Source organism: Ailuropoda melanoleuca, chromosome 4 (assembly GCF_002007445.2).
Source record: "Ailuropoda melanoleuca isolate Jingjing chromosome 4, ASM200744v2, whole genome shotgun sequence".
Taxonomy (NCBI): Eukaryota; Metazoa; Chordata; class Mammalia; order Carnivora; family Ursidae; genus Ailuropoda; species Ailuropoda melanoleuca.
This window is the reverse complement of record NC_048221.1, coordinates 70,656,136-70,677,545: the sequence shown is the minus strand read 5'-3', so window position 1 is coordinate 70,677,545 and position 21,410 is coordinate 70,656,136. Positions and strand designations below refer to the sequence as shown.

General features: G+C 37.1%; 1 protein-coding gene across 4 annotated transcripts in view; it reads left to right on the top strand.

Moving 5' to 3' along the window:
* PREPL (prolyl endopeptidase like) overlaps nucleotides 1-21,410 on the top strand; it is a 53,957-nt gene that overhangs the window by 22,623 nt on the left and 9,924 nt on the right. For all 4 annotated transcript variants that reach the window (XM_011236435.3, XM_034659071.1, XM_019809470.2 and 1 more), the window contains 3 exons: nucleotides 8,161-8,377; nucleotides 8,998-9,183; nucleotides 18,909-19,106. In XM_011236435.3, coding sequence (XP_011234737.1) covers nucleotides 8,161-8,377; nucleotides 8,998-9,183; nucleotides 18,909-19,106 — 601 coding nt within the window. The remainder of the gene's footprint in view (nucleotides 1-8,160; nucleotides 8,378-8,997; nucleotides 9,184-18,908; nucleotides 19,107-21,410) is intronic.

The following is a 21,410-nucleotide window of genomic DNA, read 5'->3' as shown; positions in this document are numbered from 1 at the left end:
CACATGTGAGTGGGATGAGGGGCAGAGAAGGAGGGAGAGGTAGAGAATGTCAAGCAGACTCCCACTGAGCATAGAGCCCAACACAGGACTCGATCCCATGACCCCGAGATCATGACCTGAGCCGAAACCAAGACTCAGTGCCTAACCAACTGAGCCACCCAAGTGCCTCTCGTTTTTTAACCTTCCTTCTTTTATCCATAATAGCTAATTCAGTTTACATTCTCACCAACAGTACACAAGGGTTTCCTTTTCTCCACATCCTCACTAACATCAGTTCCCCACTTACCACTTGTCTTTTTGATAATTCTAACATATATGAAGTGATATTGTGATTTTGATTTGCATTTCCCTGATGATTAGTGATGTTGAGCATCTTTTCATGTATCTGTTAGCCATTTGTATGTCTTTGGAAAAATGTCTATTCAGGTCTTCTGCCCATTTAAAAAAAATTTTTTTATGTTTAGTGTTATGTTTATTTTTTTTATTATGTTCAGTTAGGCACTGCCTTCTGCCCATTTTTAAATCCCTTTTTTTTTTCTTTTGAGTTATAGGAGTTCCCTTTATATTTCAGATGTTAACCCTTTATCAAATATATATATGCTTTGCAAATACTTTATCCCACTCCATAGGTTGCTTTTTCACCTTGTTGTTTCTTTTGCTATGTAGAAACTTTTTAGTTTGATATAGTCTCACTTATTTATCTATTTGCTTGTACTTCTGGTGTCATTAAAAAAAATCATTGCGGGAGCGCCTGAGTGGCTCAGTCGTTAAGCGTCCGCCTTTGGCTCAGGATGTGATCGCAGAGTTCTGGGATTGAGCCCCACATCAGGCTCTTCCGCTGGGAGCCTGCTTCTTTCTCTCCCACTCCCCCTGCTTGTGTTCCCTCTCTCACTGGATGTCTCTCTCTCTGTTAAATAATAAATAAAATCTTTTTAAAAATTTAAAAAATCATTGCCAAGACATCTATGTCAAGGAAGTTTTTCCCTGTGTTTTCCTCTAGGAGTTTCATATTTTCAGGTCTTATGTTTAAAGTCTTTAATCCATTTCGAGTTAATTTTTGTGAGTATTGTTAAGATAGGGGTCCAGTTTTATTAGCATGGCAATTTCAGTAGCGTGTGATTATCCAGTTTTCCCAACACAATTTATTGAAGAGATTTTCTGTTCCCTTTTGAGTATTCTTGGCTCCATTATCAAATATTAGTTGAGCATATATCCAAGGGTTTGTTTCTGTACTCTCTGTTCCAGTCGTCCAAGTGTCTATTTTTTTTTTTTTTAAGATTTATTTATTTGAGAGAGCATGAGCAGTGGGTGGGGTGGGGCAGTGGGAGAGAAAAGAGAGACTCTCAAGCAGACTCCCCACCGAGCATGGAGCCTGACTTGGGGCTGTCTCACAACCCTGAGATCATGACCTGAGCTAAAATCAAGAGTCAGATGCTCAAGCGACTGAGCCACTCAGACACCATCAATTGTCTATTTTTATGTCAGTATAATACTATTCGAATTATTGTAGCTTTGTAATATAGTTTGAGATCAGAAAGTGTGATGCCTTTTACTTTCTCAGGGTTGCTTTGGCTATTCGCGATCTTGTGGTTCTACACAAATTTTGGGATTGTTTTTTCTATTTCTCTAAAAATGCCATTGGAATTTTGATAGGGATTGCATTCAGTGTATAGATGGCTTTGGGTAGTGTGGATGTTTTAATGATACTCATTCTTCCAAATCATGAATATGGCATATCTTTCCATTTATTTGTGTCTTCTTTATTTTCTTTCATCAAAGTCTGAAGTTTTCAATGTATAGATCTTTTCCCTCCTTGGTTAAATTTATTACTAAGTATTTGTTTTTGATGCGGTTTTAAGTGGGGGGTGTTTTTGTGTGTTCTTTTTCAGATATTTCATTGTTAGTGTATGAAACTCTGATTTCTGGATGTCAATTTTATATCTTGAACTGAATTCATTTATTCTATAGCAGAATCTTTAAGGTTTTCTATCTATAAAATCATATCACCTGCATATCCTTTCTGATTTGGATGCTTTTTATTCCTTTTTCTTGCTTGATTGTTCTGGCTAAGACTTCTAGTACTGTGTTGATTAGAAGTAGTAAGAGTGGTCATCCTTGTGTTGTCTCTGATCTTAGAGGAAAATTTCTCAGCTTTTCCCCCTTGAATATGATGTTAGCTCTGGACTTGTCCTATATGGCCTTTATAATGTTGAGTAATATTCGTTCCATATCCAGTTGTTGAGAGAATTTGTATCATGAATGGATTTTGAATTTTGTCCAATGCTTTTTCTGTATTTATTGAGATCATGTGATTTTTATCTATTTATGTGTTGATTTGCATATGTTGAACCATTTTTATATCTCAGGGATTAATCTTATTTTAGCATGATGAATAATCTTTTCAGTGTACTATTGAATTAGGTTTGCTAGCATTTTGTTGAGTATTATTGTATTTATATTCACCAGGGATATTGGATAGTTTTCTTGTGTCTTTATCTGGCTTTTGTACCACGTAACACTGGCCGATTTTTTTGGAAGCGTTCGAGAAGGATTGGTGCTAATTCTTTAAATGTTTGGTAGATTTCGCCAGTGAGTCACTCTGGTCCAAGGCTTCTCTTGCTGGGAAATTTTTGATTACTAATTCAATCTCCTTACTCTGTTGGTCTGTTCAGATTTTCTGTTTCTTCATGATTTAGTCTTGGTAGATTGTATGTTTCTAGGAATTCATTTTTTCTAGGTTATTTAACTCGGTATGTAATTGTTCATGGTAGTCTTACACTCCTTTTTATTTCTGTAGTATCAATTGTAATGTGTCCTCTTTCTTTCTGATTTTGAGTCCTCAGTTTGTCGGTTTTATCTTTTCAAAAAGCAGCTCTTAGTTTTGTTATCTTTTGTTGTTTTTCTGGTCTCTTTATTTCTGTTCTGATCTTTATTACAGTTTCCTTTTTTCTGCTAATGTTGGGCTAATTTTTTTCATTTTCTGATTTCTTGAGGCATAATGTTAGGTCATTTATTTGAGGATTTTTGTTTTTTTGTTTTTTCAGTAGGCTCCACACCCAAGGTGGGGCTTGAACTCACTACCCTGAGATCAAGAGTCACATACTCTGCCAACTAAGCCAGCCAGGTGCCCCTATTTGAAATACTTTTTTTTTTTTTTTTAAGATTTATTTATGTATTTGAGAGAGAAAGTGTGGTGGAGATAGGCAGAGGGAGAGAGGAACTTAAGCAGACTCCATGCTGACCTCGGAGCCCAATGCAGGACTTAGTCTCACGATCCTGGGATCACGACCTGAGCTGAAACCAAAAGTCGGAGGCTTAACCCACTGCACCACCCAGGCACCCCAAGATATTTCTTAATATAGTCGTTTATCACAGTAAACTTCCCTCTTAGAAGTACTTTTGCTATATCCCATAGGTTTTGGTATGTTGTATTTATTTTCATTTGTGTCAAGATATTTTTTATTTCTGTTTTTATTTTTGACCTTTTTTTTTTTTTAAGATTTTATTTATTTATTTGAGAGAGACAGCCAGCGAGAGAGGGAACACAAGCAGGGGGAGTGGGAGAGGAAGAAGCAGGCTCCCAGCAAAGCAGGGAGCCCAGTGCGGGGCTCAATCCCAGGACCCTGGGATCACACCCTGAGCTGAAGGCAGACACCTAACAACTGAGCCATCCAGGCGCCCCAATTTTTGGCCTATTTTTAGTGGCATATTGTTTAATTTCTATATATTTGTGAATTTTCCAGTTTTCCTTTAATTGATTACTAAGGTAGTTGGAAAAGATACTTGGTATGGTTTCAGTCTTCTTTAATTAGCTAATACTTTTTTTCTGACCTAACATATGATCTATCCTGGAGAATATTCCTTATGCGCTTGAGAAGAATATATTCAGCTGCTGTTCAGTATTCAGTATATGTCTGTTACATCCACTTTGTCTAAACTATATGTAGTTCTAGTCCAGGTCCAACATTTTCTTACTGATTTTCTGCATGGATGATCTCTCCATTGTTGTAAGTGGGGTATTAAAGTCCCCTACTATTATTGTGTTATTGTCTATTTTTCCCTTCAGATCTGTTGGTATTTGCTTAATCCATTTAGGTGTTCTGATGTTGAGTGCTTATAGGCATACCTTGTTTTATTGCACTTCTCAAACTGCGTTTTATGTGGCAATCCTGCGTTAACCAAGTCTACTGGCACCATTTTTTCAACAGCGCTTGCATACTTCATGTCTGTGTCGCTTTTTGGTAGTTACCACAATATTTCAGACTTTTTCATTATTATTTGTTTATGGCAATCTGTGATCAGTGATTACCACTCCCTGAAAGTTAAGATAATAATTAGCATTTTTTAGCAATAAATATTTTTTATTAAGGTACATACATTGTGTTTTTAGACATAATGCTGTTGCATGCTTAACAGTTTATAGTGTAAGCATAACTTTTATTGGCACTAAGAAACCAAAAAATTCATTTGACTCGCTTTTAGCAATGGTTCTATAACCTACCCATATATCTGAGGTATGTTGGTATATTTACAACTGTTATGTCCTCTTGATGAAGTGACCTCTTTATCATTATATAATTACCTCCTTTATCTCCCATTACAGCTTTTGAGTTAAAATGTATTTTCACTTATATTAATATAGCTACACCTGTTCTCTGTTGGTTTCCACTTGCATGAAATTTCTTTTTACATCCCCTCATCTTGAGCCTATATGTGTCCTTGAAGCTGAAGTGAGTGTCTTAGAGGTAGCATATAGTTGGGTCTTGTTGTCTGTCCGTTTAGCCACTCTGCCATTTGATTGGGAATTTAATCCATTTACTTTTAGAGTAATTACTGGTAGGTAGAAACTTACTAATGCCATCTTATTAATGTTTCTAGCTATTTTGTAGTTCCCATGTTCCTTTCTTCCTCTCTTGCTATCTTCCTTTGTGAATTTATGATTTTCCATAGTGCTGTGGTTTGATTCTCTTTATCTTTTGTATGTCTTCTGTAGGCTTGTGCTTTTTGGTTACCATGACTTGTCTTCTAAGAAAACTTGTCCTGTAAAGCCAGTTGTATTTTGACATTCTTATAACCACACATCTGCCAAGTAATTAACCAAGTAATTTATCTTTTGATTACCTGTGTCATCATCAAAGAAAAATAAATAGATAAAAAGTGTTGAAAATGGCAAAGATAGTCTTGAAAATAAAGAGCAAACAAGAGTAAGGGACTTGTCCTGTAATCATGTATTAAAACACATGAATCTACAATAGTTAATACGAATTGACAGACAAATAATAAAGACCAGAATAGATAACTCTCTGAAACTTAAATGATGAAAGAGGCATCACAGATTAATGAAAAATGAATGGGTATTAATTTTTTAAAGATTATTTATTTTTGAGAGAGAACATGCAGGTGCACAAGTGTGGGGAGGCCTCACAGGAGAGGGGGAAAAGCAGACTCCCTGCTGAGTGCAGAGCCCAGCGCGGGGCTGGATCCCAGGAACTTGAGGTCATGACCTGAGTGGATATGAAGAGTCAGACACTTAACTACCTGAGCCGTCCAGGTGCTCCTGAGAGGCTATTATTTTTTAATGCTGTGGGATATACTATTCGGAGAAAAATAATTTTTATCAGGGGCACCTGGGTGGCTCAGTCAATTGAGTGTCTCACTCTTGATTTCGGCTCAGGTCATGACCTCAGGGTTGTGAGATCAAGCCCCACATCAGGTTCCATGCTGGTTGTGGAGCCTACTTAAGATTCTCTTTCTGCCCCTCCCCCCTTTTAAAGATTTTATTTGTTTGTTTGTTTGTTTATTTGACAGAGACAGCCAGCGAGAGAAGGAACACAAGCAGGGGGAGTGGGAGAGGAAGAAGCAGGCTCCTAGCGGAGGAACCTGATTTGGGGCTCGATCCCAGAATGCCAGGATCATGCCCTGAGCCGAAGTTAGACACTTAACAATTGTGCCACCCAGGTGCCCCCCGCCCCCTTTTTAAAAAATTTTCATCACTTCGTATATCAGCATACATTCCTAAAAGATTTAAAGAATCAATTGATAAAACTATCAAAAAAAACCTAGATGACAATATTAGTACTTTCTCAACTTGATTGAAATATTCCCAAAGCATAAAATCAATTGAAGAAATTACAAAGAGTGTGACCGTATTCTTGATTACCGAAAATATTAAACTTTTAAGTCAGAAACCATTATAAACAAGTAAAATCCAGCTGCCGAAATGAAAAGTATTTTCAGCAAAAGGACAGTATCCTTAATTTATGTAGAGATGTTTATAGATTAATAATTTAAACTACATCCCAAGTTTAAAATGGACAAAGAGGGGCACCTGGGTGGCTCAGTCAGTTGGGTGTCTGCCTTCAGCTCAAGTCGAGCCCCGCCTCTGGCTCCCTGCTCAGTGGGGAGTCTGCTTTTCCCTCTGCCCCTCCCCCTGCTCATTCACTCCTCTCCCCCTCTCTCTCTCTCTCTCTCAACTAAATAAATAAAACCTTTTAAATAAATAAAATGGAGAAAGACACATCACAGAAGAAATTGATAAACTTGGTAATATCCAATACAGTAGTAATTTTACCCAAATATTAGCCATGCTTATCTCTGTAGTGAGATCCAGGGTTATCATCTTTCTTTGTATTTTTCAGTGTTTTCAGTATGCATTACTTTTATAATAAGGAAATATGTAAACAACATTTAAACCCATCCAGTATGTCAGGGTGAATTGATAAAAGGCTCTTGGGATGTTATTTGATTATATGTATCAAGAGTCATTAAAAATACTATATCATTAAATTAGTATTTCCATTCCTAAGAACTGTCTTAGGGAATTAACTGTAAAGGTCAGGGAGGAAGAACTGTCTTCATGAATATGTTCTTCCATTCTTTATTACAATGAAACATTAAAATCTAGAGTTTTAAGAATTACGATAATGCAACCTGATAGAATATTAGGTAGCCATTAAAAATAATGATCATAGGGGCGCCTGGGTGGCTCAGTCGTTAAGCATCTGCCTTCGGCTCAGGGCGTGATCCCAGCGTTCTGGGATTGAGCCCCACATCAGGTTCCTCCGCTAGGAGCCTGCTTCTTCCTCTCCCACTCCCCCTGCTTGTGTTCCCTCTCTCGCTGGCTGTCTCTATCTCTGTCAAATGAATAAATAAATCTTTAAAAAAAAAATAAAGATCATAAATACCGTAATTAATTTCGGGGGAGATACTGATACTGTGAAGTCACAAATGCAGAATATAAAATTGGATCTATATTTTATATCACTTTAAAGACATGCATGAGTAAAATAAGTCATGGAGATGAAAAGTACAGCATAAGGAATATACTCAATAATATTGTAATAATGTATGGTAACCACATGTGATGAACATTGAGTAATGTATAGAGTTGTCTAATCACTATATTGTATACCTAAACTTACAGAACATTATCAACTGTACTTCAGTAGTTAAAAAAAATTTTTTTAATTTAAAAACAAATGCATGAAATACAGATAATGTTGGGAAGGAAAAATAGAAAAAAATTGAAATAGTTATATTAATTTTTTTAATGTGTTGAGATTGCAAGGGTTTTTGTTCCTATTTCTGTTTTTGTTATTTCTATTTTGTTTGTTTTGTTGTAAAAACTGGGAGGGGGAAAAAAGCCAACATGCATGCAGAGGAAGAACAAAGTAAACTGTGTCTCTCTCCTTCCCTACAATTACATATCTCCTCTTCCCAGCACAGAGTCCTATAATCTATTAATGTGGTTGAGAATTAGATGATGTCTATAGTTTACATTAAAATGCATTCAGAAAAAGATGAATTGATAGATGTGCAGATAATGTGATTAAGGAAATATGGCAAATGCCAATGATTGAATCTCAGTGGTGGGTATATGGGTATTCACCTGACATTTTCAGCTTTTCTCTAGGTTTGAAAAATGTTCATAATAAAAATGTTAGAGAAAAAATGATTTTGAATACCTTTGCGGGGGAAAGGAGAAAAATAATAGCCAGTTTTTAAAATTTACAAGCAGTATTCACTAAAGAGTTTTTATTTTCTATCTGCATTATAGATCAACAAATGTACAGCAGGCAGTGAGATAGTGTCTTTAAGGTAGCATGCCTTTGAAATTTACTGGATTTTCTTCTCTCTGTCTCTGTGTGTGTGCATGTGCAGCTATTTTGTTTTCCTTTATCTTACAAAAGACAGTCGTTTCCTCACCATAAATATTATGAACAAGACTACTTCTGAAGTGTGGTTGATAGATGGCCTAAGCCCTTGGGACCCACCAGTACTTATCCAGAAGCGAATACATGGAGTCCTTTACTACGTTGAACACAGAGATGATGAATTATACATTCTCACTAATGTTGGCGAGCCTACAGAATTCAAGGTAATCCTGAATTGTCCTTGTACCCATTTGAGCTGTTAAAAAAGTATCACACTTCCATCAACAGCATTTCTTGCTCCAAGAGTTAACTGTTTTATAGACTTTGGTAACGTGTAGAAATTGATGCTACCTTCTTAATTATTACCAATCCCATTTCTCTTCCCTTAGATATAATGCCTCTACATATTGTAATTGTGCCTAAAAGGGTTAGTAATGAAACATACTTTATCCCGATCTTATCAGTTATCAAAGCCAAACTTAATGATTTGAAAGAAGAAGCTTTTATAAACTCATGATTTTCTAAGTTAGCAATCTGGATTGATCTCAGCTAGGCAGTTTGCTGGTCCCAGCTAGGCTTCCCAGTGCATCCCCAGAGGTTTCTCAAATGGCTTCATTCCAACATTCGTTGGTTTGCTGTAAGGTAAGCGCTAGGCCATGCTATCTCACCACATAGCAGGCTAGCCTGGGCTCATTCACATGGTGATGGTCACATTGCAGCCCTGATGCAGAGTTTGTTGCTTTGGCTCTTCATAAGACAGTGAAGATTAATATGGTCTAGTTTTCTGGGTGCTAGAGTCATCATGTTTTGTTACCTAGATCTCTTCTGACTTTGTTCTACACAGCTCATGAGAACAGCAGCTGATACCCCTGCTATCATGAACTGGGATTTATTTTTCACAATGAAGAGAAATACCAAAGTTGTAGACTTGGACATGTTTAAGGATCACTGCGTTCTGTTCCTGAAGCACAGCAATCTACTTTACGTTAATGTGATTGGTCTGGCTGATGATTCAGTTCGGTCTCTAAAGGTATGTTTGATTTTCAAAAAACAACACCGTTAATCAAAATCCATACAGTTTAGTTTAACAGAACATCATATTTTGAATAATAGCAATGTACTTTTTCTTGAAAGAAATGTAAGTGAAATGTATCATACTGGGTTTTTTCATGTTTAGGAGGTTTATTTTAGAATTACTTAAAGGACCTTGCTTTTAATAAAGTTTTACTTAAAATACTGTCTTATAGCATGAACTTAAGAAGTAGAGGTCAGTGTCATTATGTTTCTCTTTCTGCATATCTCTGTATATCATACATCTCTACAACTTTAGGTATGCTGATAGCTCAGGCCAAGCTAGTGGCTAACCAACCACTGCTTGCGGCTCCCATCCCACACCCCCAGTAGGGACAGTAGCTGTGCCCACTGTATTTCTGCCATTATGTCTGCACCATCATCTTTTTGCCAGTTCTCTTACCTGTCGGGGTTTGGGGGGAGGGAGTGGCAGTGGTCTCCACTGCAGCACAGCTGTGATGGTGGCACATCTGCCTGGCAAGCTGACTTGCTTGCAGGTACTGCCTGTGGCTGCCAGGAAAGATAATTTGCCTCCACAAGTGTACCCGTTAAAATTGGGGAGTGCCAGCGTTATTGCCCAGGGTTAAAGCAGCATTAACATGTAGGTCAGATAACAGGTGCTGAAGGGAAGGGAAAAGGCCTCCGTTTTACTTAATAGGGAAAAAGTTGTTAAGCCAGTTGACCACTTACACCTCCCTAATTGCAGTACTGTCACAGTCTCTTACAATGCAATTCCAGTAAATTCACTGGATGTTTACTGAACTTCTGTACACACAGATTAAATATATGATGGGTTTATATTACGGGTAGCAAAAATTTTAAATATGCTGTGGGGCCCAGAGAAGCAGAGAGGGCCTAGGAAAACTTGTGTAGGGAGGTAGAATTTGAGGTAAACCAAAGAGGATAGATAGGATTTTGACAGGGAGGTAAATGGTATTCTAGGATGAGAAAGTCCATCAAATAAAGCACTAAGCTGGAGAAGTTCAGAAGATGTTCAGGAAACTGCTGATAATTCTGTTTTACTGAAGCAGAATAAATGTATGCAGGATGAAGCTATGACTTGACGTTCTTTGACTTTGAGTGAGAAACTGATGCATAAATTATGAAGAGAGAAACCTTTGAAGTTTGGGGCAGAGAAATGAGTTGAGGAGTCGAGTTATACTTCATGAGGTTATCTGGTGGCCATCTTAGGCTCCACCGAAGCAAGCAGAAATAAGGCGCAGGGAAATGAGCTTCAAGGTTGTTATCATGGTATACGTAAGAAATACCGAGGTTCCAAAAACAACCAAAATTTTCCAGCTACTCCCTAAAATTAAATTATCAAATATAGCATCTTGTATTTTAGAGGACTGTAGGTGTCCTTAAAGTAAAAATGGTGATTTTGAGTTAGTGATTTTCTTATTGTGTTCATCTACTGGATTCAAAGTTTCTTTTTACTTGCTAATTGATGCCAAAGCCCTGCATCTTCAGTTGGGAAACTGGGAGAGCATCTGTTCTTATTATAGTCTGTATGAATAGGGATGAGAGAGAATGTATAATTTCTAGAAATGCATTTCTTACAGCAAAATTGTCAAGATAATTGGGAATGTCATGAGAATTTACTATAATAAAGTTTGACTTCCCACTAAATGTGACCTTTTGCATTTTTTCTAAGTATTCCTTGTTTAAAGATATGCCTCAGTTCCTGTGGTTTTAACTGCCATTATAACAAACATGGTGGTTTGGTTTTGGGGTTTTTTTTTCAAGTTTTTATTTTAATCACCTGGTGCTCATCAGGATGAGGGCCCTCCTTAATCCCCATCACCTATTTCACCCACCACTCCAACCCACCTCCCCTCTGGAAATTGCTAGTACTCTATAGTTAAGAGTCTCTTTTTTGCTTTGTCTCTCACTTTTTTTCCCCCTTTGCCACTTTTCTTTCTTAAATTCCACATTGAGGGAAATCATATGGTATTTGTTTTTCTCTGATTTCACTTATACTCTCTAGCTCCATCCATGTCATTGTAAATGGCAATATTTCATTCTTTTTTATGGCTGAATAATACTACTGTGTCTGTGTGTATATATATGTATGTATATACACACACCACATCTTTATCCATTCATCTGTTGATAGACACTTGGGCTGTTTCCATAATTTGGCTATTATAAATAATGCTGTGATAAACATAGGAGTGCATGTATCCCTTTGAATTTGGTGTTTTTGTATTCTTTGGGTAAATACCCAGTAGTGTGATTGCCAGATAGTAGGGTAGTTCTGTTTTTAACTTTCTGAGTAACCTCCATACTGTCTTCCACAGTGGCTGTACCAGTTTACGTTCCTATCAGCAGTGCAAGAGGGTAGGGTTCCTTTTTCTCCACATCCTTGCCAACACCTGTTGTTTCTTGTGTTTTTGATTCAAGCCATTCTTACATGTGTGAGGCGATATCTCATTGTAGTTTTGATTTGTATTTTCCTGATAAGTGAAAATGAGCATCTTTCATATGTCTGTTGGCCATGTCTTTTTTAAGAAATGTCTGCTCATGTCTTCTGCCCATTTTTTAATTGGATTGTTTTTTGGAGGTTGAGTTCTATAACTTATATATTTTAGATATTAGCCCTTTGTTGGATATGTCATTTACAAATATCTTCTTCCATTCTGTAGGTTGCCTTTTAGTTTTGTTGTTTCCTTTGCTGTGCAGAAGCTTTTTATTTTGATGTCGTTCCAGTAGTTTATTTTTGCTTTTGTTTCCTTTGTCTCAGGGGACATAACAAGAATAATATTGCTACAGCCGATACTGCCTGTGCTCTTTTCTAGAATTTTTACGGTTTCAGGTCTCACATTTAGGTCTTTAATCCATTTTGAGTTTATGTTTGTATGTGGTGTAAGAAAGTGGTCCAGTTTCATTCTTTTGCATGTGGCTGTCCAGTTATCCCAGCACCATTTGTTGAAGTGAAGAGACTATCTTTTTCCCATTGGATATTCTTTCCTGCTTTGTCAAAGATTAATTGACGATATAGTTATCTGTTTATTTCTGGGTTCTGTTCTGTTGATCTGTATGTCTGGTTTTTATTGCCGATACCATACTGGTTTGATCACTACAGCTTTGTGATGTAATTTGAAGTCCGGAGTTGTGATTCCTCCAGCTTTGCTGTTCTTTTTCAAGATTGCTTTGGCTATTTGGGGTCATTTGTGGTTCCATATAAATTTTAGGATTGTTTGTTCTGGTTCTGTGAAAAATCCTGTTGGTATTTTGATAGGGATTGCATCAAATGTGTAGATTGCTCTGGGTAGTACAGGCACTTCAACAGTGTTTTTTCTTCCAGCCCATGAGCATGAAATGTTTTTCCATTTGTTTGTGTCGTCTCCAGTTTCTTTCATTGGTGTTTTATAGTTTTCAGAATACAGGTCTTTTGCCTCTTTGGTTAGGTTTATTTCTAGGTATCTTATTTTTGGTATAGTTGTAATTGGGATTGTTTTCTTAATTTCTTCATTACTGTGCATAGAAATGCAACAGATTTCTATACATTGATGTATCCTGCAACTTTACTGCATTCATTTATCAGTTCTAGTAGTTTTTTGGTGGTGTCTTTCAGCTTTTCTATTTATAGAATCATGTCATCTGCAAACAGTGAAAATTTTACCTCTTCCTTACCAATTTGGATGCCTTTTCTTTTTGTTGTCTGATTGCTGTGGCTAGGACTTCCAGAACTCTGTTGAATAAAAGTGGTGAGAGTGGACATACTTGTTTTGTTTCTGACCTTAGGGGAAAGGCTCTCAGATTTTCCCCACTAAGAATGATATTAGCTGTGAGTTTTTCATAAATGACTTCAATTATATTGAGGTATGTTCCCTCTAAAACTACTTTGTAAATTCTTTTTTTAATCATGAATGGATGTTGTACTTTGTCATATGGTTTTTCTGCATCTACAGAAATGGTCATATGGTTCTTATCCTTTCTCTTCCTGATGTGGTATATCACATTGATTGATTTGTGAATATTGAACCACCCTCGCAACCCAGGAATAAATCCCATTTGGTTGTGGTAAATGTTGTTTTTAATGTATTGTTGGATTCAGTTTTGCTAGTATTGTGTTGAGGGTTTCTGCATCTGTGTTCATCAGAGATATTGACCTGTAGTTCTCTTTTTTATGGGGTCTATTCTGGTTTTGGTATCATGGTAATGCTGGCCTCATAGAATGAATTTGGCAGTTTCCTTCCTTTTCTAGTTTTTGGAATAGTTTGAGAAGAATAGGTATTAACTCTTCTGTAAATGCTTGGTAGAATTCACCTGTGAAGCCTTCTGGTCCTAGACTTTTGTTCGTTTTTTGATTCCTGATTCAGTTTCATTGCTGGTTATCAGTCTGTTCAAATTTTTTATTTCTTCCTGTTTCAGTTTTGGTAGGTTATATGTTTTTAGGAATTTGTCCATTTCTTCTAGGTTGTCCAATTTGTTGGCATATAATTTTTCATAATATTCTCTTATAATTGTATTTCTGTGGTTTGTTACTATTTCTTCTCTCTCATTTGTAATTTTATTTATTTGTGTCCTTTCTCTTTTTCTTGATAAGTCTGGCTAGAGGTTTATCAACTTTAATCAACTTTTCATTTCATTGATCTATTTCTGTTGGGGGGGCGTTTTGTTTTTTAGTTTCTCTATCACTTATTTCTGCTCTAATCTTTTATTAGTTTCTTCCTTCTGCTGTATTTTGTGTGTGTTTTTTTTTTTTTAAGATTTATTTATTTATTTGGGGGAGAGAGTCTCAAGCAGACTCCTTGCTGAGCACGGAGCCCAACACAGGGCTCAATCTCACGACGTTGAGTCCACCACCACAGGTGGAACCAAGAGTTGATTCGCAACCAGCTGTGCCACCCAGGTGCCTCACTTTCTACTGGTTTTAGATTTTGTTCTTCTTTTTCTAGCTCCTTTAGGCGTAAAGATAGGTGGTTTATTTGAGATTTTTTTCCCCTTACTTCTTGAGGTAGGCCTGTCTTGCTATAAATTTCTCTCTTAGAACCGCTTTTGCTGCATCCCAAAGGTTTTGAACCATTGTGTTTCCATTTTCATTTGTTTCTGCGTAGTTTTCTTTTACTTCCTGTTTGACCCATTCGTTGTTTAGTAGCATGTTATTTAACCTCCATGTATTTGTGATCTTTCCAGAGGTTTTTTTGTGTGGTTTTCTTCTAGTTTCATAGCACTGTGGTCCAAAAAGATACATAGTATGACAGATCTTTTTAAATTTGTTGAGGCTTTGTTTTGTGGCCTAATATGCGATCTGTTCTGGAGAGTGGTCTGTGTGCACTTGAAAAGAATGTGTGTACTGCTGCTTTAGGATGGAATGATCTGAATATTTCTGTTAAATCCATCTAGTCCAGTGTGTCATTCAAAGCCATTGTTTCCTTGTTGATTGTTTAGGTGATCAGTCCATTGATGTAAGTGGGGCATGAAAGTCCCCTGCTGTTATTGTATTATTACTGATTAGTTCCTTTGTTTCTTATTAACTGTTTTATGTATTTGGGTGCTCCCGTGTCGGGTGCATAAATATTTATAATATATCTTCTTGTTGGGTAGTCCCCTTTAGTATTATAGTGTACTTCTCTGGTTACAGTCTTTGTTTTAAAATCTATTTTGTCCTATATAAGTATTGCTACTCCAGCTTCATTTTTGACATCCATTTGCATGATAAATGTTTCTCCATCCCCTCACTTTCAATCTGCAGGTGTTTTAGGTCTAAAATGAGTTTCCTGTAGGCAGCATATCGATGGTCTTGTTTTTTATCTGTTCTGTCACCCTGTATCTTTTGATTGGAACATTTAGTCCATTTACATTCAAAGTAATTGTTGATAGATAGGTATGCGCTAAATTGCCATTTTATTACTTGTTTTATGGTTGTTTTCTGAAGTTTTTCTCTGATCCTTTCTTTCTTTCATGGCTTGCTCGTTTTCTTTAGTGATATATTTGGATTTCTTTTTCTTCATTCTTTGCATATTTATGAGTGGTTTTTGATTTGTGGTTACCATTAGGTTTTTATATATATAACCTCTTCTGCATACAGCAGAAGTCTATATGAAGTTGATGGTCGTTTAAGTTTGAACCATTCTTTACTCCTCCCCAAGTTTTAGGTATATGGTGTCATATTTTACATTCTTTTATTTTGTGAGTTCCTTGACTGGTTTTTTACAGAAATATTGATTTTAGTGCTTTTGTCTTTCCTACCATCATGCTGTCTTTTTTGATCTTTCCTTTCCACTCAAAGAATCCCCCTTAAGATTTCTTGCAGGGCTGGTTTAGTGGTCATGAACTCCTTATTTTTGTTTTTCTGTAAAATGCTTTATCTCTCCAATTCCGAATGATAGCCTTGCTGGATAGAGCATTCTTGGCTGCAGGTTTTTCCCATTGAGCACTTTAAATACATCATGTCACTCCTTTGTCTGGCTTGGAAAATTTCTGCTGAAAAACCCACTGATAGCCTTATGGGGTTTCCTTTGTATGTAACTGTCTTCTTTTGTCTTGCTGCTTTTAATATTTTTTCTTTACCACTATATTTTGTTATTTTAATTACAGTGTGTCTTAGTATGGATCTGCTTTTGTTGATTTTCATTGGGGGTTCTGTATGCCTCCTGGATCTGGATATATTTCCTTCCCCAGATTAGGGAAGTTTTCAGTTATTACTTCTTCAAATAAATTATCTGTCCCCTTTTTTCTCTCTTCTTTTGGGACTCCTATAGTATGGATGTTAATACATTTGATGGAGTCACTAAGTTCCCTAAGTCTGTTCTTGTTTTGCATAATTTTTTTCTCTCATTTACTCATCTTGATTACATTATTCTGTCCTCTAGGTCATTAATTCGTTCCTCTGCTATTCATTCATTCCATCAAGTGTTTCTCATTTCATTTATTGAGCTCTTTATCACTGCTCTGTTATTCCTTATCTTTGTTAATGGTTTCACTTAATGTCTTCCACTCTTAAGTCAGGTGAGTATCCTTATGATCATTGCTTTAAAGTCTCCATCAGGCATGTTACTTCTATCTGTTTCACTTAGATCTCTGGCTGTGGCCTTGTCCTGTTCTTTCATTTGGGACAAATTCTCCTCATCTTATCTAAGTTTCTGTGCCTATTTCTGTGTGTTAGGAAAGTCAGCTATGTCTCCTGTTCTTTAGGGTAATGGCTTTATGAAGAAGAGGTCCTGTAATTCCTTTCAATGTAATTTTGCCTGTTCCCCAGGCCTGGGGCTTCCAGGAGTGTCTCCAATGGAACATCATGTCTTTAATTTATTCTCTACTCTCTGTCTCTTCATTCCCTGACACTTCCCAACCTGTAGTACCTATTAGGTCTTGTTATAATGTTCTGAGTCATCAACACATGGAATCAAATCTATATTCTATGCCAGGATCTATTTAAAGAAAATTTCATAGATGAGAGCCTTTCGTCAACTGGATAATACTGATTAATATGCATAGACAGTGTCAATTACAAAGGACAAAATTTTTAAGCCAAACTATGAGTGGATTATAAAGTATTTCTGTATGTAACATCTCTGCCCAGTAGGCACTTGACTAAAAGGCTTTTTAAACTCAATCTGAGCAAAAGAAATGTAAAATCCTTAATATATTTGCCTCCTGTCCTTGGTCATCATATCATCAGTTTATCTTGGTAATTTTTTTTTCACAAAAAGAAGTTATGATATTTTAATTAGTTATGATATTTTAATTGGTTGTATTTAAGCAAATTGGGAAGTTTTTTTGCTCTGTACTAACATCAGTTTACATGGAGGTATTTACATATCTGGGCCAATTTTCTTTCAATCTTTCAGTGAAATAAATGATTATGATTTGCTGGTAGAATGCCAAAGCTGAAACTGTTTCTGTCAAGTATCTAAGAAATATCTGCATATCACCTAGCCAGCTTAAAATTATTCTTGGGTGCTGCCCATTAATATACCCAGATGGTACTACAGGTTTATCTCAGTAGGAAATCTGCTTAAGATATCCTTGAGATGGTTAATGCTTCTTTCCACATGAGCTGGACAAACTTTAAGTACGTAACCATGGAACAGTTTTGTTATGTGAAAAGTCTAACCTTAGTCCCAGTACTTTAAGAAATACACCCAAAAGAGTTTTTTATTTATTGGAACCACTTGGTCTAAAAGTATGACCGCTTACCACATGGGGCACATGGAACCCTTTTTTATTTTTTATTTATTTTTTTTTTAAGATTTTTTTTTATTTGTCTGAGCACACAAGCAGTGGGAGCAGCAGGTAGAGGGAGAAGCAGGCTTCCTGCTGAGCCAGGAGCCTGATGCGGGACTCGATCCCAGGACCCTGGGATCATGACCTGAGCCCAAGGCAGACGCTTAACCAATTGAGCCACTCAGGCATCCCCAGAACCCTTTTTTTTTTTTTTTTTTTTAAGTTTCACCAAAGAACAGAAAAGCTTGTGCCTCTGTGGACCAAGGCACCATGTACCCTCTTTCTGAAACCTGGCTACAAAGTGAGTAGCAGTGGTGCTTTTTCCCCACTAAGGTCTCTGTTTACTCTGTTTATGCTGCCAGACTTCCCAACTTTGATGTGTCACATGCTTCTTTCCAGTTCTATGGCTTGCACTTAAGTAAACATTATCCTTGAACATAATCCTCAACCTGAGGCCAGTAAATTAGGAACTCTGTAAGAAGAGACGTTATGAATATTTATCCTTATTGTGTTTTAGGAAGCTAGATTCTTTGGATTAATTGCAAGACGTGCTCTGTGAACGTAAGCTCTTTGGCTATAGTTTCTACAGGTTAGATGGTGCACTCTTTATGCACACAGCCCCCACCTTCCCTTTTTGAATAGTGCCCACCAGTGACATTGCTGTGCCAAGACCTCTGATTTTCTAAGGAATTTGTTCTTTCTACAATTACTCAGGAAAAGAAAGGCAATTTTCTTTTAATGTTCTGACTCTCGGTACCATTTCTTACACTCTGTCAGCACGCTTACCAGAGTTCTTTGAAAGGTGTAAGAGGGATGTTAGTGGCAGGCTTGAGACTGGACCCTGCTGTTCTGAGAGAATAAATTTTGATTCCTTTCCTTTTTTTTCTTAAAGTTAAGAATCCTAATCATAATAGCTGTGAGTCTCTCAGAGTGGATATGCCAGGAAAGGTTTTGTTCTGCACAATGGTTAGCCTGGGAGCTAAAGTTAGAAACAAATTGTAAATGCTTTAGTGCTGCTGAGCAGTTTGTAGCCCTGGAATAATAGCTGTCCTCACTGTGGCTGTCTAGGCGGCAGGGGCAGGGCTGGTTGGTAAATTATTAAAAACAGATGAGAGAGATTTCATGTTCTGGGAGAACAGAGACCTGGAGATGTGGCTGGGTTCTGGAATTAGTATTTGATTTGCTCTTTTTCTTAACCATTTTGCTATGCACTGTTCCAAGTTTATACCCAAAATAATCTTTATTAAAGGCGGTTTCATGTAAAAACAGAAGTCATGATAAACCATTTTCCTATAATTTTTCCTTATTTTATTGGTCATCACTGTAGAGTTCCGTTCATTTGTTACTCGAAATACATTTGTTTGTGCTGAAATAATATTTAAATGAGGCATTATGTATAATGGATAAAAGTAAACCTGATGTCCTTATCATCTTGTTTGTATCAGACTCAGAAATTTAATTACTGATACTTAATGTCTAGATAAAGAGTAAAAATAACTTTTATTTCTTTAGCTCCCTCCTTGGGCCTGTGGATTCATAATGGATACAAATTCAGACCCGAAGAACTGCCCGTTTCAGCTTTGCTCTCCAATACGCCCCCCAAAATATTACACATACAAGTTTGCAGAGGGCAAACTGTTTGAGGAAACTGGGCATGAAGACCCAATCACAAAGACTAGTCGTGTTTTACGTCTGGAAGCCAAAAGCAAGGTCAGTCTTTATAATCCCAACTCTGCACCACTGGCTTCAGGCATGCAAGCTGTCAGGCACTGTGCGGGCACTGCCTTTGTTACAGTAGCGTGCTTTTGTAAAGTGGGTCTCACATGCACCAGTAAAACCCAACTGATTTTTTAGAGGCTACATGGATATTTTTTTGACTTTAATATTGGTATATTTATTTTAACATGGATTAGAAAATGTATAACTAGCACATATCAAGCTCTTGAGTTCACATGTTTATATTTGAATTTTTAAAGGTGACTTAAAAAAAATAGTCAAAGTTGGTTTCTCGTTATGGCAAAAATTGTGAAGGTGGTAAGCATTTGACTAGAGTGAGCTAGACTGATATAGGCCTGCCTTCATGGAGCTTAAATCTAGCAGGGAGGATAACTGATGTGGAAGGAGTAATTGCTAATGTACTGATTGCTGCAAAGGAAGCTGTACTGAGTACAGTGGGAACATGACACAGGGACCTTCCCTAGGCTGGAGAGATCAGAGAAGGCTTCTCTGAGGAAGTGATGTCTCAGGTAGGACTTCTAAGATGATTAAGAATTAAGCTACAAAAGGAGGCAGGAGGAATCCATTTTGTGTGGAGGCCCTAAATTGAGGGAGAAATGGTGCATTCAAGAAGTACAAAGGAAGGGGCGCCTGGCTGGCTCAGTCGGAAGAGCATGAGACTTGATCCTTGGGATCATGAGTTTGAGTCCCACGTTGGGTGTAGAACTAGCTAACTTAAATAAAATTTTTAAAAAAGAAGTATAAAGGAGGACAATAAGCCAAAGTATAGTGTAAAAGAGGGAAGACCGAGGGGGGAGTGAAAAGTAGAAAAGACAGTTTGTGTAAGTGAGGAATAATTAATAAGCTGTGCTCTTGGATTTAAGGAATTTTCAGACCTTGGTATATCAGACATCAGATAATTTCATATGAGCTGGCAATGAATTGTGACACAGCCTTTTATCTTTATGAATTTTTTTCTTTAACTCATCGATTTACTTTTAATAGCTTTAATTATGTATTTTTCAATAAAACAAAAGCAGTACACATTTCTTAGAAGAAATGGAAAAATGCAGAATGTGTAAAGTTTAGATGACTACTTTTCAGTCCCATTTGCTACACCTCTTAGATATAATTATTGTATATCATTTTGTGTATCACCTTCCAGATTTTTGTGTTTTGTTTTTTGTCAACAAAATATATTTAGTCTTTGTTCTGCTTTAGTAATGTGGGATTATACCAGTCTATCAAAATGTAGTTATCATGCCCCAAATGGAAAGAACAATAAAGCTAGTTTTTGGGGAACCCAGGGATGCTTTATGAATTAGAGAAGAATGGAGACAAGTACTCAGTGGAAGCTGAGTATAATATTCTTTTTTTTTAAGGTTTATTTATTCTTTTTTTTTTTACTTTTTTAAGGTTTATTTATTATTTTAGAGAGAGAGTGCATGCGGGGAGGGGGAGGAGAGAGAGAATCTCAAGCAAACTCCCTGCTGAGCAGGGAGCCCGCCACAAGGCTCAGTCTCACAACCCTGAGATCATGACCTGAGCAGAGATCAAGAGTTGGGCGCTTAACCGACTGAGCCACCCAGGCGCCCTGCTGCTATAAATTTCCACAGGTATTTTTACACTGCTGATGAACTCAGATCCAGCCCATCACCGGACTTGGTACCATTCTCACCTCTTCCTTTTCATAAGTTTTCAACCAGCGTTTTCAACCAGCAAGTTTTTCTCTGTTTGATTTAAGATGGGGAAGAGGCAGGGAGATGAAAAGACAATTTGTAGAAATTAATGTACCTCATTTTATAATAATGAATCCGAGAAGTGAAACTCCAGTTACACTGTTGTTAACAAGTTGAGTGTGATAAGGAATGACGAAAGACTGCCTCCTTATTTGGCAAATATTCTGTTGTACCAAAGTTAAGTTTTCAGGGGCACCTGGGTGGCTCAGTGATTAAGCGTCTGCCTTCGGCTTGGGTCATGATCCCAGGGTCCTGGAATCGAGCCCCACATCTGGCTCCCTGTTCAGCTGGGAGCCTACTTCTCCCTCTCCCTGCCACTCCATCTGCTTGTGCTTCCTCTCTCTCTCCCTCTGTCAAATAAATAAAATCTTTTTAAAAAATTTAAAATGTTTAAAAGTGGTTTAAGTAAATTTATAAAAATATAGATAGTCCTTTGAAGAGGATGAGGGTGGATGTCAGGGATCAGTAAGAAATTCTGGTGCTAATGGTTGAGGACTGCCTATAGAGGACAGAAAATTGAGCTGTTAAAACTTAAATCAGCATGTTTATAAATATTCAA